At 44.9% G+C, this 18,297-nt stretch overlaps 1 protein-coding gene across 1 annotated transcript in view; it reads right to left on the reverse strand.

The window, feature by feature from the left end:
* Nucleotides 1-18,297, reverse strand: part of cep164 (centrosomal protein 164) — a 22,144-nt gene extending 3,847 nt beyond the window's left edge. Inside the window, exons 1-22 of the mRNA XM_030776777.1 lie at nt 18,254-18,297; nt 17,731-17,817; nt 16,308-16,419; nt 15,757-15,988; nt 13,877-14,023; nt 13,475-13,588; nt 13,219-13,296; nt 12,614-12,715; nt 9,908-11,497; nt 7,365-7,442; nt 6,290-6,324; nt 5,890-6,088; nt 5,573-5,622; nt 5,309-5,491; nt 4,993-5,124; nt 4,276-4,482; nt 4,062-4,125; nt 2,809-2,931; nt 2,247-2,390; nt 1,623-1,706; nt 1,434-1,502; nt 1,035-1,231 (exon numbers count right to left, since the gene is read on the reverse strand). Of these exons, the coding sequence (XP_030632637.1) occupies nt 1,035-1,231; nt 1,434-1,502; nt 1,623-1,706; nt 2,247-2,390; nt 2,809-2,931; nt 4,062-4,125; nt 4,276-4,482; nt 4,993-5,124; nt 5,309-5,491; nt 5,573-5,622; nt 5,890-6,088; nt 6,290-6,324; nt 7,365-7,442; nt 9,908-11,497; nt 12,614-12,715; nt 13,219-13,296; nt 13,475-13,588; nt 13,877-14,023; nt 15,757-15,988; nt 16,308-16,419; nt 17,731-17,812 (4,022 nt within the window). The 5' untranslated portion in view covers nt 17,813-17,817; nt 18,254-18,297. The remainder of the gene's footprint in view (nt 1-1,034; nt 1,232-1,433; nt 1,503-1,622; nt 1,707-2,246; nt 2,391-2,808; nt 2,932-4,061; nt 4,126-4,275; nt 4,483-4,992; nt 5,125-5,308; nt 5,492-5,572; nt 5,623-5,889; nt 6,089-6,289; nt 6,325-7,364; nt 7,443-9,907; nt 11,498-12,613; nt 12,716-13,218; nt 13,297-13,474; nt 13,589-13,876; nt 14,024-15,756; nt 15,989-16,307; nt 16,420-17,730; nt 17,818-18,253) is intronic.

Genomic DNA, 18,297 nt, shown 5'->3' on the forward strand with positions numbered 1-18,297 from the left:
TGTGTGTGTGTGTAAGTGTACCGTACAGGGTGACCAGATGCAAACAGACCAGATGTGGGACATGTAGTAGGTTTGTGTGGGACAATGTGGGACATGTTACCAACGCTGAGAGATAACCTAACATTTATAATATACCTATAATATATCTATATACTATCTATCGAACTGAAGAAGAGACATTTTTACTCTGCCTCTCAGCTCATAAACAGCTGTACTTTGACCTCTGGTCCATTCCACAGTACACCAGTTATCCCATCAACATCCCCTCCCTCGTACACAACCATACAGAATAAAAGAAAATGAAAGCAACCTGCACAACGTGAAATAATAAATGTGCATATGGAATCGACATTCACCATACAGTCATAACATTACTAGGGCTTTTACATAACCACTGGCCCATTAACCTGCGGCTGATTCTTAAGCTGTCAGTGAACCTAAGTCATTCGTAAGGTAAGAGTAATCATATGCTAACGCTCAGAAGCATTAGATGTGGAGCTGAGTGGGCTAATATAATGTTATTATTCCTTAACGGGAAAAAGTTCAGTAAGGACATGCAGGAATATGTCACGGCCCATTCTTCACTAAAAGGACAGTTTCCTCTCTTTGTGGTCATGATGTTGCCTGGAAGCTTTTACCTTCATATCTACAAAGTTTGTCTAAGTTTGGTTTTTGTGACGTAGCAGAGGAGTTCACCGGACCCACGTCTGCACAGTTTGATTGACGGCCGTCACAGCCTCTCGATGACCGCCTTCACTGCTCTCTTCTCAGCCATTGGACGAAAGCCAGGCTTTTAGAAATGCTGGGCTATGTTGGATTCGTATAAGGCAGGTTGTTGCTTTTGACATAGCGTTATTAAATAGCCGGGCGGGTAAAAGAACGCATCCATGTGTTTTCATTTCTGACAATTAAAAACCACATGACCAATGAGAATGCAGGACGTTATCTCAACATGCGGGATGCGGGACAAAGCGTGAAAATGCTGTGTGGTGCAAAGCAAAGAGGGACCCCCCCCGGCCCCCCCGGTGCCGTACCTCATCTGAAGACTCAGTTTATCATATCGCTCCTGCAGCGACGTAATTTTGCTTTCCAGCTTTTCTCTCTCCTTCCTTATCCTCCCGTTCTCCTCTCTCAGTCTCTCCACCTCCTCCTTCAGTCTGTCTCTTTCTTCTCTCATCCTTTCCAGCTCTGCACGCAGTCCATCTCTCTCTCTCAGAACACGAGGAAGAGCCTGGACACACACACAGACAGACACACAGACACAGACAGACACACACACACACACACACACACACACACACAGACACAGTCAAATCCACCAGATCAAAATTCTAGTTGTCATGCACATTTTGAAAAGAATTTGCAAACGACAGGGGACAATAAAAAGTTTTTTCCTCTCTCTGACTTCCACACACACACACACACACACACACCTCCATTCCTCTCTGTACTTCATCTTCCTCATCCATCAGCTGCTCTCTCCTCTTCCTCAGTTCTGCTGCCTGAAAGCAAACACAGATATGTGTGAAACCAAACATACACACACACACACACACACACACACACACACGCACACACACACATACACACATGCTGTGTGTAATGATAGAGTGGTTTAGTACCTGAGTTTGTAACAGAGTTTCCTGAGTTTTCAGTTCTTTAGCTTTCATCTGTATCTGCTCCGCCTTCTCCTGTAGCTCCACCTCCTACACACACACACACACACACACACACACGTGTGAGAGTCAGACTAACCGTGTGTGTTTGTGTGTGGGTGTGCGTGCGTGCATGTGTGTGTTAGACTAACCTTCTGTGAGTGTGTGTGTAATGTGTGTGTGTGTGTGTGTGTGTGCGTTTGTGTGTTAGACTTACCTTCTGTGAGTGTGTGTTTGTGTGTGTGTGTGTGCGTGTGTGTGTGTGTAATGTGTTTGTGTGTGTGTTAGACTTACCTTCTGCGAGTGTGTGTTTGTGTGTGTGTGTGTTTGTGTGTGTGTTTGTTTGTGTGTGTGTGTGTGTGTGTACGTTATACTTACCTTCTGTGAGTGTGTGTTTGTGTGTGTGGGTGTGTGCGTTAGACTTATCTTCTGTGAGTGTGTGTTTGTGTGTGCGTGCGTGTGTGTGTGTGTAATGCGTGTGTGTGTGTGTGTTTGTGTGTGTGTGTGTGTGTTTGTGTGTGTGTGTGTGTTAGACTAACCTTCTGTGAGTGTGTGTTTGTGTGTGTGTGTGTGTGTGTGTGTTAGACTAACCTTCTGTGAGTGTGTGTTGCGGATGCTCTGTAGCTGGATGTCGAGTTGAGAACGGAGCTGCTCCAGCTGAGCAGAGTGAGAAGCTAAGAGTCTGTCTCTCTCCTCCTGTAAGGATCTCAGCAACTGTTCTCTCTGTCTGCTCTCCTACACACACACACACACACACACACACACACACACACACGTACACATACACATACACATACACACACACAAATACACTTTTTAACATTTTGTTAACATTTAACAAAAAGATATTTAATCCTCAATTCAACAACTGTGCAAAAACAGTAACTAAACTCTTGAAATTAGAATCAGATGCGCCAAAACAGGGGCAAATGATTAGAGCATCACTGGACAGTTACATGGAGTGCACTGCCTTCTGTAAACCTCATAAAACCTGAGGTCTGGGTTGGTCTCAGCAACTGGTGTATGTGTGTGTGATACCTGTTTATGTGACTGTGTATATGTGTGAACGTATATGTGATGTGTGTGAGTGTGTGTGATAGAGAGAGAGAGCGATGGGGGGCGGGGGGGGGGCACAGTAGAGAGTGTGTGTTACCTCCTCCAGGTGTTTCTCTCGGAGTGTGTGTAATTCTTGACGGTGGTCTTCTTTAAGCTGCTCCAGTTTCCTCCTGTGCTCCCGCTGCACATCCTCCCTCACCTCCTGTAGAAGGTCAGTCAACTGTCCACACACACACACACACACACACACATATACATATACACATTACACACACACACACACATTAAACACAGACATGCATTACACATACACACACATACACACAAACACACACACACACACAAATTACACACACACATACACACACACACGTATTACACACACACACACACACACACACACACACACACATTACACATATTACACATATTACACATACACATATACATATACACATTACACACACACACACACATTAAACACAGACATGCATTACACATACACACACATACACACAAACACACACACACACACACACACAAATTACACACACACATGCACACACACACACACATATTACACACACACACACACACACACACAAACAAACCCATTACACATGTACAGACATTACACGCACACAGGCACAGACACAGGCACAACAACATGAGTTATATAAATATATGCGCTTTGTGTTGCTGCATAGTGTGTTATGTGTCTGCGTGTGTGTTATGTGAATGTGAGTGGTGCTCTGTGTGTGTGTGTGTCTTATAAACGCGAGTGGGGCTCTGTGTGTGTGTGTGTGTGTGTGTGTGTGTGCCGTATAAACGCGAGTGGGGCTCTGTGTGTGTGTGTCATATAAATGCGAGTGGGGCTCTGTGTATGTGTGTGTGTGTGTGTGTTATGTGAATGTGAGTGGTGCTCTGTGTGTGTGTGTGTCGTATAAACGCGAGAGGGGCTCTGTGTGTGTGTGTGTGTGTGTGTTATGTAGATGTGAGTGGTGCTCTGTGTGTGTGTGTGTCGTATAAACGCGAGTGGGGCTCTTTGTGTGTGTGTGTGTGTGTGGTATAAATGCGAGTGGGGCTCTGTGTATGTGTGTGTGTGTGTGTTATGTGAATGTGAGTGGTGCTCTGTGTGTGTGTGTCGTATAAACGCGAGAGGGGCTCTGTGTGTGTGTGTGTGTTATGTGAATGTGAGTGGTGCTCTGTGTGTGTGTGTGTCGTATAAACGCGAGTGGGGCTCTGTGTGTGTGTGTGCGCGTGTGTGTCGTATAAACGCGAGTGGGGCTCTGTGTGTGTGTGTGTGTGTGTGTGTGTTCTGTGAATGTGAACGTGGAGTGTGGTTGTTACCTCTCTCTGGTACTCCATTAGCTGTTGTTCTGAACGAGGACTTCTCAAGTCCCTCTGTCTTTCACTGACTTTTGCCTGAAAGACAAACCAAGCAGTCATTACACACACTTACACACACACACACACACACACACACATACATACACGCACACAGACACGCATGCACGCACACAGACACATGCACACACACACACACACACAAAAACAACAACACAGTCCTCTAACCTCCTGCTTCAATGAAGATAGTTGCTCCTCCTTCCTCTCCTGAAGCCGTCTCCTCTCTGCCCTAAGCTCCTCCTCTGATTCTGCCCTCAGTCTCTCCAGCTCCCGCCTCCACTGAGCCTCCATTCGCTCACGCTCTGCAGCACGCTCCGCCTCCAACTCAGAGCGCAGTGCTCTCAACCTGACCTCTCCCTCTTCTCTGTGCTCACAGAATACACACACGCGTACACACACACACACACACACACACATATACATACACCCATACATACACCCATACATACACCCATGTACATACACCCATACAAACAACCATGTACATACATCCATACGTACACACACACACACATATACATACACCCATATACACCCATGTAAACACATATGCACACAGACACGCATGCACACACACAGACACACACACAGACACAGACGCGCGCGCACACACACATACACACACACACAACCAATGTCAAAAGAGGTACTTTCTTTAGTTTATAGTACACTCCAACACTAGAAATACATTTGTTTGTGTGTGTGCGTGTACATGTGGGCTGACCTCGGTATGTGTTGGCGTTTGTCTATGTGCAGATGGAAGCTTACAGAGCTGAGGCTTTTCTGCACGTGTGTGAGTGAGTGCGTGCATATGTGTGTGTGTGTGCTTGCATGTGTGTGCGTGTGAGTGTGTGTGTGTGCAGGTAGCAGGAACCTGATAGCACGTTGCTGGCTCTCCCTCTCTCTCAGTGCTCTCTCCCTCAGCTCCTGCAGTCTCCTATGGGTCTCCTCAGTCAGCCTGTCCTCCTCTTCTCTCCTCTCTCTCTGCAGGCGCTGCTTCAACTCCCTATGTCACACACACGCACATACCGTACAGTCTCTGTAGTTGATATAACATGACTGCTGTGAGTTTAGTGTAGTTTATTTGTTTAGTGTAGTTTATTTGTTTAGTGTAGTTTATAGAAAGATACACACAGTCTTATGTGTAATTCATACACTGTGGCTACAGACACACTGGTCTCTCTCCATACCTGATCTTCTCCTCCTTCTCCTCTCTCATCCTCCGCTCCTCCTCCTGCTCCTCTCTCTTTAGCTCCTCTCTGAGGAGACGCAGTCTCCTCTGTCTCTCTTGAAGAGCTTGATTCCTCTCCTTCTCAATCTGTTTTTCAATCTCCTCCTCTTCCCTCTCTCTTTCTTCTTCTCTCCTCTTCTTCCTCTGTTCTTCCTTTGTGTTCTCCTCCTCTCTGAGGAGGCGCAGTTTTCTCTGTCTCTCTTGTTCTTTGTCTTCAAGTAACTGCCTCTCTCGCTCTTCTTCTCTTTTCTTAGCTTCTTCCTCTCTCTCCTTCTCCTTCTCCTCCATTCTTCTTTTTTCCTCTGCCTCCCTCAGTCTTCTCCTCTCCTCCTCCTCCTTCTCTCGTCTCTCCTCCTCTGCCCTCCTTTTTCTCCTCTCTTCTTCTTCCTGCTCTTCTCGCTCTCTTCTCCTCTCCTCTTCTTCTCTAGCTTTCTGTTCTCTCCTCTCCTCCACCTCTTTGACCTTTCTCTTCTCCTCTTTCCTCCTCTCCTCCTCCTCTTTGTCCTCCTCATCTTTGAGAGGAGCATGAGAGCTGCGGACCAGTCTTCCTCTAGAGGTCTCAGGTCTGGGGCCCAGGTAGGCCAGGCTGCTTCCTCCCACCTCCAGCGGCAGGCCTCCACCAGGCTTAGAGAGTGAGGAAGATGAGATTGACGAGGAAGTCTCACAATACAGTCCATGCTGGGTCTGAGCTCTCTCCCCAACTGAGGTAGGATCCTCCTTCCCTGCAGCCCGAAGGCGTCTGGAACAACGTTATGGAGGAGAGACACATTGTGTCACATCTCAGAAGAAGCTTTAAGAGCAGGTAAAAGACAGTGGAACCTTCCAGAATTCTACAAGGAAGTAACCATCACATTGCTGAGCCAAACACTACATTTACCAGGGTTCCATAGCTGCAACTATGCTCTCACAATCTCTTTTCCATCGTTTTACTCTACTTTACATTGGAGCTCTAACGATGTCAATGTGTCTGTGGCCCTGTTGAGACAGGATATGTTTTACAGGGGGAGATGGGGCAACGTAAACATTCTCAAAGTTTGGACCTGACTTTGGACCTGTCTGAATCTGTCACATCAATAACTTTTACTGACTTTTACTGTAAAGATTACGTTACGTTTTTCAGCTACTACATAACCCCAGGTTAGGAGCTCTCCCTGTGATGTCTCACGGAGGCACTAAAGGAAGCCACTGCCTTTATGTTCTCTGTGGCCCACGTCCAGTAGATAACGACTGGCCTACCTCAAGAGTGTGTGCAATCAGAACATGCCAGAAAATGAAACCCATTGAATACTTTAAAGGACCAGTCACAGGTAGCCTTGCTATAGCCTACTGACATATTCCGGACATGTACCCTAACATTCTTCTCAAGGCCAACTTGCGTTTATAGATATCTTTTTTTTTTTTTTTTTTGGAGCACCTGTGTCTTTTGTTCATTGTTCCCGATGGGGAGAGAGCATATGGTGTATGAGGCATGGAACCTTCTCTGGTGTGATGACAATGCGTTAATGGAGTAGACTCTCCCATCTCTGAGATCTTTCATCTCGTGTGAAGTGGTCATAAACATTACAGACATCCTTTGGTACCAATTACTCTTGACATTTGTCCTGAAAACCTACACCATCCAAACAGGGCTTTCCTCAGTCTTACATAAAACCATGTAATGGATTTCTAGTTCATGAAGTACTGAAATAACCATTTTTAAAACTCGTAAAAATATGGGGTTTTTTTTCTCCGTTCATCTGATGTTAAGCTCTACCTCTCTGCAGCGTCTGCTCTTTTCGTTCTTTCCTTCTCTTCATCCTCAAGGACTTTCTCCTTCTCCTCGCTCCTCTTCCTCTCCTACGGAAAGAAAAAGAGTAGTCCTCATTTAGAAAGACCACAGTCAATTACATGCAACAGTTACTGCAGAAATCATTATGACAAATGAAGTACATGGTAAATGGTAAATGTATGGTTAATGTATGGTAAATGCTATGATGTTCAGGGAAAAAGTTTTGCTGAATGAAGCAAGCTCCTACCAGCAAGGGGGAATGTTCAGCCGTGGTAAGGTCCTTAAGGTCAAGAATGTTCTCTGACAACCTGGAGCGGAAACCAGCCTACATTCATAGAGGGAGAGTTGTGTTAACAGGCCTTGACCTAATGTTAGACTCATGGGCTGTGAGCACACATTCAACTATTACATCATCATGTTAGACTCCTGGGCTGTGACCACACAATCTACTGTTACATGTTAGACTCATGGGCTGTGACCACACAATCTACTGTTACATCATCATGTTAGACTTATGGGCTGTGAACATACAATCTACTGTTACATCATCATGTTAGACTCATGGGCTGTGAACATACAATCTACTGTTACATCATCATGTTAGACTTATGGGCTGTGACCACACAAACTACTGTTACATCATCATGTTAGACTCATGGGCTGTGAACATACAATCTACTGTTACATCATCATGTTAGACTCATGGGCTGTGAACATACAATCTACTGTTACATCATCATGTTAGACTCATGGGCTGTGACCACACAATCTACTGTTACATGTTAGACTCATGGGCTGTGACCACACAATCTACTGTTACATCATCATGTTAGACTTATGGGCTGTGAACATACAATCTACTGTTACATCATCATGTTAGACTCATGGGCTGTGAACATACAATCTACTGTTACATCATCATGTTAGACTTATGGGCTGTGACGACACAAACTACTGTTACATCATCATGTTAGACTCATGGGCTGTGAACATACAATCTACTGTTACATCATCATGTTAGACTCATGGGCTGTGAACATACAATCTACTGTTACATCATCATGTTAGACTTATGGGCTGTGACGACACAAACTACTGTTAAATCATAATGTTAGACTTATGGGCTGTGAACATACCCTCGACTGTTACATCATATTGTTAGACTTGTGGGTTCTGCTGATACATTCTACTGTTACATCACAAAGTCTGACTCATGGGTTTGCCCCCACAATGTACTGTTGAATCATAATGTTAGATTCATGGGCTGTGAACATACCTTTGCCTGTTATATCACAGTGTTAGACTTGTGGGTTCTGCTAATACATTCTACTGTTACATCACAAAGTCTGACTCATGGGCTGTGACCACACATTCTCCTCTGACATCATGATGATGGACTTACAGAATGTGAGCACTCAATCTGCTGGTACATCATAATACTAGAGTAATTGGCTGTAATGTCAGCTCAGGAATGTGCTGGAGTTACGGGCTCTGTGTTGTCAGGTCAGGGATATGGGCTCTGAACACAAATACTAATGTGTTCTCTTTGTTAAATCTGTCAAACTAAGGATAAAAAAATTCTCTAGAGTAATATCAGACTCAATTTTACATTCACAGTATTTTGGGGAAGCAGGTGCTAAAGAGAGGGCACCAAAGGGTAATTCCAAATAATGTTTTCTTTCAAAACAAAAGAAAACAAAAGAGTCAACTCTAAATTTCTGCACCAACACATTTCAAAAAGATTTCTTTATTTACCTCAGACGTTTTAATAAAGACATTTACCATTTAAACTACCCACACAATTTATATTACACCTTAAACGTGGCATTTCACTTCATTTTGCTTTATACAAAAATGACAACCAATCTTGTTTCTTGTTTTTGTTTTATCCTTTATCTTAGACTAATGTACATGGTAGCTAGTTAAGTAATATTTTACCTTAAGATCTTCCGTGGTTGAAGATGCTCTCTCTGTATGCTCCCTGGCCTCTGACTCCTACAACGGTAGATATGGTTTCAGACACCAAAAACAACAACACACCCAAGCCAACTCAAAACAAGTCCAGTCATTAAGCTGTCTCCACAGAAGCAATGAGAATCTCTACCTGCCTGCATGCTATGGCCCCCGCTGCAGTGTTTACGCACAGAGACGCTAGCTTTTCACACGACTGCTACAAAGCTGCGCAAACACGTGACACAAACACAGATACACACACACACACACACACACTGAAGCATGGCTTAAGAGGAGAGGCTGGGAACACTCGGGACAACCCGAGATTTTGTATATCAGTGGGAATTCAGATCCTAAGGGCCTTAGTTCCTGTGAAGGCATTTTGAAATCCAAAAGAGCATCACTCAAAATAGACAGAGACCACAGCAAATAAATCCTTGGAAGTCCTGGAGGTCAACTCTTAAAGATGCTCAGCAAATTTAAAAAACAAAAGGGAAAAAAAAAGTAACCATCATCCTTTTTTTTTTTTAGAAAAACAGATTTTTTTTATTGGAGACTCAGCCTTTGATTAATCTGAGTAAAAGATGGATTAGATCATCTGGTGCATGTTGGCTTCCAGGACCCCAGATTACAAAATCCAGGCAGAAGCACTAGATGCAGGACGGGCGGAATGGTAGGAGTGGATACAGGATTAGGCTTTCAGACGGGTTCGGAAACAGACCCCTGGAGTCTCTAAAACGCACAGACTGCAGGAGGGGGTAAAGGGGAACCGGGGGGGGGAAAAAAAAGCGTGCAGAAATGGGTAACACAAGCCGTCCTCAGATCGCGAAGTCCTACCTCGCTGGGGAGACGGTCCCTTTGGGGCACCAGCACCTTCCCCAAATGCCCCTTCCTTGTAGTTAAGGTCTGAGGGGTGATATCTTTGACGAGGCTCACCGGTGTCCGTTTGGGGCTCCCAAATCTTTCGATCTCTTCTTCATCACTCTCCGACATTTTGGCATCCCTCTGGCCACCCTTGTTCTGGGCATTTTCAAAGGTAGATTGTGCAAGCTTTTGGACTTCCTCTGTTTTCATCTCTTCATTCTCCACATTTTGGTGTTGAATACAATTGCTCACTGCTCCATCACTCTTTTCATCTTCCTTTTCTTCGTTTTTCTCCTGCTCCTTCTCCTCCTCTTCCTCCGTGCTTTTCACACATCTCTCCTCCACTTCGTCATCACTATCCTCTTCTCTGGGTTGAGCTGTACCGCATTTGATTTCCTCATTAACACCATCCTCTGTTCTGTCCTCCTCAACCGGGTTTTTTACACGTCTATTCTCCTCGTCGTCATTCTCTTCCTCCCTTTCATCAGAACTTTTCACGCACCGTTCTATAACCTCCTCATCATCGCTCTCTTCTTTTCCCTCTGAATCCCCGATCTCGTCTTTCGTTTGCTTTCTCACGGCCTGTTCTTCAGCGTCTACCGTGCCTGTGTCAGAGCTTATCTCAACTCGACCTTCCACCACGCCACCGTCATCTGCCTCGTGCTTACTTTCAGCTTCATCTTCAGAACTTTTCACGCATCTCTCAACCGCTTCGCTCTCATCTTCCGATTTACCCCCTTTATTTTCCACGCACATCTCCACGACTTCTTCACTCTCATCTTCCTTCTCTTTTGATCGTTCCCCTGAGCTCTGAACACTTCTCTCTAAATCCTCATCTCTGTCTTCTTCACTTCGTTCTTTTACCTCTTCTGAAATACATCTCTCTACAATTTCACTCTCTTCTTCTTCTTCTTCTTCAATCTTCTTCAGTCTTTCCGCGATTTCTACACTTTGCTCCAGAACCTCGTCACCGTCCTTGTCTTTCCCGGGCTGTTCTCCTTCGTCTGCCACACGTTCTCTCTCTACCTCATCGTTGTGTGATTTACAATCTTCCTCATTCTCCAGACCTTTCTCAGCATTGTCCTCACTTCTCAATAATTTTCCCTCGCCCTGTGTGTGATCACTAGCTCCACTGCTTTCTTCATTCTCTGAGACTGCTTTGGCGCTCGCTCCTTTACACTTTGCATATTCCACAACTACTACCTCACTTTCCTCTTCTTTAGAACTGGCCTCTCTTTCTCTTTCAACTGATTTACACTTAGCTCTCTCGTTTTCCTCTTCCGCTTCCTGACAACTTGCCTCACATTGCTCTATCACTTCATCAATGTCCTCCTTCTCCTCTCCATCACTCGTTTCCCTGGCGTTTCCGTCTTCTTCTGGAAAATCTTCTTCATATTCCTCTTCCTCTGCGATACTTTCTCCTTCTCCGTTCAATTCGTCCTCTGTTTTGTCCATGCCAGTGCAAGGCTGGGCATCTAGAGTAGGGGGGCAGACATCACCACTGCTGAGCTCTCTACTGCCGCCCGGTGGAGAGGAATGAAGGTGCCGCCCACGCAGGGAATCCTTGGAAAGGTGGAATGGGGAGGGAGGCATGGTGACCAGAAAGAGAGAGACAAAGAGAGGAAAGAAGAGGGAGGGACCTCAAGCAAAGACAGAGACAATCCCAAACAAAGGTTTGGAGGAAACAAAAAAAAAGAAAAACAATACAAAAACAAAGACAGAGAGAAATGGAGTTATGGAGGTGGACAGGTCAGGTAAAGTGAACAGTTTGAGGATGACAGGTTGACAGACAGAGACATAAGGGGTTTAGGTCACATGCAAAACACTCACACGTTCCGTAGGTAAAACTCATCAAGAACAGAACAGCCACATTCTCAACAAACACAGAACAATAATACAGAATTAAACACAGAAACAAGAGCTTTCTGAGAAGAAAGAGGGTGAGACAGAGAAACAGGAATACTCATACTGTAAAGCAGTGACAGTTACAATGTGAGGATAACACAACAAACAGAAGAACACACTGGCAACCATGTCCTTAGGACAGGTTCCAACAACATAACAGCTTAACAAAAAAACCCATTAAGGTCTCAGGAAGAGATCAAGACAAAGAGAGGCAGATGTACATTAACTGCCACAAGCTATGATTTTTACATAACGAAACCATCACTGCAAAGGTTTATTCATACGTATTTGACTCCGCACTGCTGCACAAGACCATCTTCACACCGGTCAACCACCGGCAAAACAGTGATGTGAACTTTTTTGTAAGATTCAGAATGGTATGAAGCTACACTGCACACCAGTGTTTTTCAAATTTGGTCCTGGAGGTCAAGAGTGCTGCTGGTTTTTGCCTTAACCTCATAATCAGAGGCTGAATCTTTACTTAGGAAATAGATGAGTATACTCTTCAACTCATCAGATGCTACATTGGTTGAGTGATACGAAAACCAGCAGGACTCGGGACCTCTGGGACCAGGTTTGAGGAGCCCTGCTGTACATGGAAATATTGGAGGGTCTATTGGACCTAAGGTGCCACAGGTTTTCTTGAATCATCAGAGTAAGAGTTGGTTGACCGAGAAGCTGGCCTAACAGAGAAAGAGAAAAGAGAGACAGAAGGAGACCGAGTTAAAGAGAGAGAGAGAGAGAGAGAGAGACAGAGAAAGACGTGATGAGTACCTGAGAGGGCGGTTCAGGGCTGTGGTCTCCTGACAGAGCCAAATCCTGCAGTTCAGGTTCGGTTCTCTCCTCAGGTGGCGCAGTGCCACTGACCTCACTCTCCTACAGAAACACCACACAGACTGCTCAGCAAATCCCTCACTCCTAACCATTTAGGGCTGTGCCAAAGTCTAAACCCCACTCACGCAACCACTTTAGACTGTGCCCAAGTCTTAAACCCACTCACTAAACCATTTCGGACTGCACCAAAGTCTACATATCATTCCATAAACCATTTTAGACCGTGCCGAAGTCAACCCCACTTTAGTTTGAAATAAAGACTACACCTTGACTAAATTCAGTGACACAGTCAATGTCCGAAGAAGCTGTCTGTGATTTGCAGTTGCCACTCTGTGATGATCTGATCCCACGGTTGACTGTGCTTTATTTCCGGTAAAGCCTGCTTTGAGGCAATGTCTGTTGTACAAAAGCACTACACGCATTAAAACCAAATTGAGCTGAACAGGGAATTGCCATTTTGTGCAGCTGGTAGTTTTCTGCGGTTTACTGGGGCTTTGTTCTAGTTCTTAGATGTAATGGTCAAGTGTGAAAAGGAGATGTTGTACCTCATACTGCAGGCCTCTACCCAGATCATCAAGGTCTAAATGCAGGTTGTGTAACAGTCGAGTCGTCCCCCGAGGGCTCTAAAAACACATCGTACATATTGTGTATCTCCCTCCATATCAATCTAAACAAGCATATCTTTATTGCCGTTATACATCACGAAATCATATTTGAGAAGCAGTGATGATGAACATTTGACGAACCTTTCAGAGAACATACAAGGAACATTTGTTGAATATACTAGGCTATGGAACATACCTCATCGCCCGAAGCCTTGTCATCCTCTTCATCTTCAAAGCCGGGCAATGAGAGAGACACGCGTTCTTCATTTCTTCCTCCTAAAAGACTTGATCCTATGCTGGACCCAGGGCCCTGAAAAAAGAGAGAACACATTTTATCCAGGCAGAGCTTATACTCATATTTCAAAAAGCCGCAGGCAAAGACAGGGCATCAGAGCCAGTTATGTAGTAATATAGGAAAGCATGATGGAGTGAAGCAGAATAGTCTTGATGGAAACTCAAGACAGCAGCTGCAAAATGAACATGGTTAGATAAGCAGAACTCACACACACACACACACGCGACATCCATTTCAATTTCAATCCTGAATATCATGATATATTAGTTTTATCTTAAAGAATGGACAGTTCACGTCACTTACTCCTAAAGATGTCTTCAGGGGATCCAAGCCTCCTGAGCTGCCAAGGGAGCCACGCAGCGCTGGGATTGGTGCATCTGCAGCAAAGCCACGCAACGGAGCCAGTGACCCCAAAGGAGCCTGCAACGGCCCCAAGGCTGAACTCAGTGGCTGAGAGAGCTAGAGAGAGAGAGAGAGAGTAGTTAATACCGACACATCTTAATGTAGTCCCTTTAGGCACTGTAAAATGGAAAATTATAACCCAACCCATATCAGAGCCACAATCAATGAAACCATGAAGGACCGATTTATGCGCTCCATTTATCAATGCCATTGTGGGTGACCTCTGAGGCTTATCAGGCTCATAACAGAATACTGATGGGCCATTTATCTGTCTTATCTGAGAGCTTATCTTGTCCACAGACTTAGCTCAATTTCTCATCCCTTAATTAGAGCACTGCTTCAGCTCTATGAGCACTGACTGCCAGGGTTCCCTGAAACCAGTCCGGGTCTGTCACAGGCACACCGGTTTCCATATTAACTGACCATTGTGGTCTCTGATCGACCTGACTGGACTTAAGAAACCCTTTATCTACAGTGTGGTGTACACTCCGAGGCTGTTCTCCTGACCTGTTCTGCTGAGCTAGCCCTGCAAAGTCGTTTCGACTCGGTCTTCTCCTCAACCAAGGCTGCACTCCCCTTTCCCCTCTCCTCTGATACCAGAGTGACCACATGTGTGGACTGACAGGTGGAGAGATGCAGAGGCATCTTGGCCTCGCCACACTTAACTGTGGCATCATCTGGTAAGACTTTAATTGGGTCAGATTCCATATCTTCCTCGATAGGGTGCATAGATGATGTTTCCCTAACATTCTGGTCCCCCACCTCATTTGGGGGTAATAGGTGGCACTCTGAAAGATCGACAGGTCTGAGGATTAAAGGATCTTTGTCCTTGGCTGTCTCTCCGCATTCCTTGTCCATGTATCCGTGACCACTTTCACTTTCTATCTGGCTGTAATTTTCCTCCACCTTTCGCTGCTCCATCCCAAGCTCGCTACCTCTAAATAACTGTCCTGACTCCAGCTCAGTGCTGTTCAGCTTACACTCCACCATCACATCCCCAACATTACTGCATGACAAAGCGTCTATCTGGTTTGCCCCAACGGGAGCGCTCTCTCTCTCCTTAAGCTCACTAGGGCAGGGGGCCAGCTCACTAGATGGCATAGTCATTGATGTAGCAGTGGTGCAAACAGCTCGCCCCAGAATCTCTTGAACATCAGCCAGAACCGAAGAACCAACAGAACACATGGGAGCAAGTGAAGCATGAACAGGAGGTGGGGCAAGGCAGGTAGAGGGCAGCATTTGGGGAAAAGGGTGGAGTGAACACCCTTGGGTTGGGTCTTCCCTGACAAAAGCTAAACTGCTGGATGCCTGACTGAAATGGACTGGTGTCACACGCAGGGGTGCAAGATTTGGCCGAGAGGTGATGGACAGTCCCTGTACTCCTTCCTTTCTCTCATCTTTATGTTTTTCTGAGTCTGCAGCCTAACTGGCAGGAGAGAGGAGCGAACAAGACACCAACGTGTAAGACTCTGATACTGATTAAAAGTTCATCCTAATTAAATCTTAAGAGCTCAGATTTAAGCTTTTCTGTTAAGCTTCTAACCTCACATTTTACCTAACTCTGAAAAATCCAGCTCTGTCTCAACACACATTCAACAGAAGCTCAAAGTCACATATCACATGTGTATTTAATAAAAGATTACTTTTGTAATAATCTCTACTGTTAAACTGCTTCTCTCTTACGAGGGAAAAGTATAATATAGAACATTTATCAGTCCCACTAAAAGAGATAATGAAAACCTCTCTAGCAGTTATGAAAACACAAAGATTTCTGAACTCACCCCAGGAGCTTTGAGGGCATCCTGCTCTTTCTTCTTTTCTTTCTTTTCTTTCTTGTCTTTCTTCTTCTTCTTCTCTTTGTCCTTTTTGCCTGCAGCAGCGGCAGGGGTACTCCTGGAGTGTCTCTCCCTCTCTTGGACCACTAGGCGGCGGTAGTGTTCATCACAGGGGTGCTCCCATATGGACTGCCCGGACGAGAAGTTGAAATAGTAGATATCACCCGTCACGTCTTGGCTGTGGGAGGAGGGGGGAGAGGAGGGGGTAACTTCAGCACGTAAGAGTGTAGGAAAGGGAGAGAGAGAGCAGCGAAAAGGGTCAAAGAGACAACACACAGAGACTGAGGGGCTCATTTAACTCAAAGTCAGGTGGGGCACCAAGAATAAACAGAAAATCATGTCGTCAGCAAGATAACCTTAGTCTTATAGTATACAGGGACCTTCAAAAATTTGAGCAATCCCCACTAGAGGGCGATGTTGTTGCCCCATGTCAATGGAGTGCATACATAGTATATGTGTATATTTTGTGTGTGTGTCGTTCAAAGAACAACTCTTACCAGGGCTTCCACTCGGCAGGCAGTGGGGCAACCATACCCTCCCTGGCCAACCAAAGGAGCTCCGGCTCGCGATCGGGATCAATCCCAATCTCTCTGGCATACTCATGGATTTCTACAGGATGAGAGAGGGGTAGAGAGTGAGTGAGAGAGAGAGAGAGAGAGAGAGAGAGAGAGAGAGAGAGAGAGAGAGAGACAGGGGATGACGTGACACTCCTTAGTGTCAGTGTTCCAGTTGTGTAATGGGGTACTGCAGCTAATCTGACAGAAATTTTAGAAGTCGCATTGATAAACTTGTAGAATTTGGGTGTTTGAATGCATCATTTACTTAATCATTATATTTACAAAATATGACATTTATCAAGGTGTGACATATATTAAGCTCTGACACAGTGATCATCAGTTTGATCGACACCATGAATGAATACAGTCTGAGTGATAGTTCTGTGGTTTCACCTCTTCACAATCTATCATTTTGCTAATTTAATCATCACGGCCAGGTCTGAGAAGCTTTATTGTAAGAAAAGCTTCCTTAAAACATTTGATAAATGAAGTAAAACATGTTAACAAGAAGCAATAATAGGAATATATGGATGTGTGTAAGACTGGCTCATGACAATGTCCAGTCCAAACAGTGTCACACACATCCAATTCAGTACACTCACATCAGTGTCATACACATCTAATTCAGTACACTCACATTAGCGTCATACATATCTAATTCAGTACACTCACATCAGTGTCATACACATCTAATTCAGTACACTCACATCTGATTGACTTCGTGCTGAGAACGATATACAATCACTGGTCACTTTAGAAACACCTGTCCTGTAGGTACGCCGTTACTGTACACTGAGAGACTACGGTCCATCTGTTGTCATGCACGGTGTGTGTTAGTCACCTAGTCTTTCATCGGTGTTCAGTTTCTGACCACAGGACCACTGCTGGCCGGATGTTTTTGGGTGACAGACCACTCTCAACCCAGCAGTGACACTGACATGTGTAAAAACCCCAGCAACACAGCTGTGCTTTATACCCTCATACCAGTGTGACACCCACTACCATAACACCACCACGTCAGTGTCACTGCCGTGTTGAGAACGGTCTGTCATCCAAACAATATCTGGTCAACAGTGGTCCTGCGGTCAGAAACAGACCATTGATATACGTTGTAGAGAGCTGGTGGCAAACTATGCATGGCAACAGATGGGCTGCAGTCTGTAATTGTAGATCTATCTGTCATGTCAGAGTACCTCATAAACTGGGCAGCGAGCGAAGTTTCAAGGTAGTTTCTACTAAAGTGACCACTAAGGGAACGGGCTGTCCTGAAGTGACATTCTCGACTGGAGACAGTTTCTAACTCCAACCACAGTCAAACGAGCATCTAGACTATTCCTGCTGACAACGAATCTTGTTAGCCTACCTTGTTCAGAGGGGATATAGTTCTCATCGTAATCCTCTTCCAGGATCAGCTGGTCTCCTATCTGGAGAGCAGCTGTAGTCATGGTTACTGCGAAGGAGATAACGAAAATAAATACCACACTGTACTGATGGTGCGGGTAATGTCGAGAAATAAAGACAGCGATTTCTTTCTTTCTTTAAATGTAGGATCCCTGAAGAGGTAAATAAATATAATCTAAGCACGCCATTTGATAGCAAAACGGTTCACAAAGGGGCCAATTACTTAAAACTTTCTATGGTAAACTTTGCCAACACCATATTCGGCGCGGTTCCAAAACACAACTGTACAAACACAGGTATAACGCTACAGCAGTGGTTTGTTAAGGTTACCTATCTGGCATTTAACTCTGGCTTATTTACCTCTTAGAACGCCCTCACTGGAGCATCACTGAGGCAAAGACGGTTAAGTGCTAAGTAGCTAGCTAAGTATGCTAGATTGCTAAGCTAACATTTAAAGAATTCCAAGGCTATCGTTATCGACAAACCTTTCCTCCAGACGATAACGCGAGTTCTATTCCTCTACTGGTCT

Source organism: Chanos chanos, chromosome 6 (assembly GCF_902362185.1).
Source record: "Chanos chanos chromosome 6, fChaCha1.1, whole genome shotgun sequence".
NCBI lineage: Eukaryota > Metazoa > Chordata > Actinopteri > Gonorynchiformes > Chanidae > Chanos > Chanos chanos.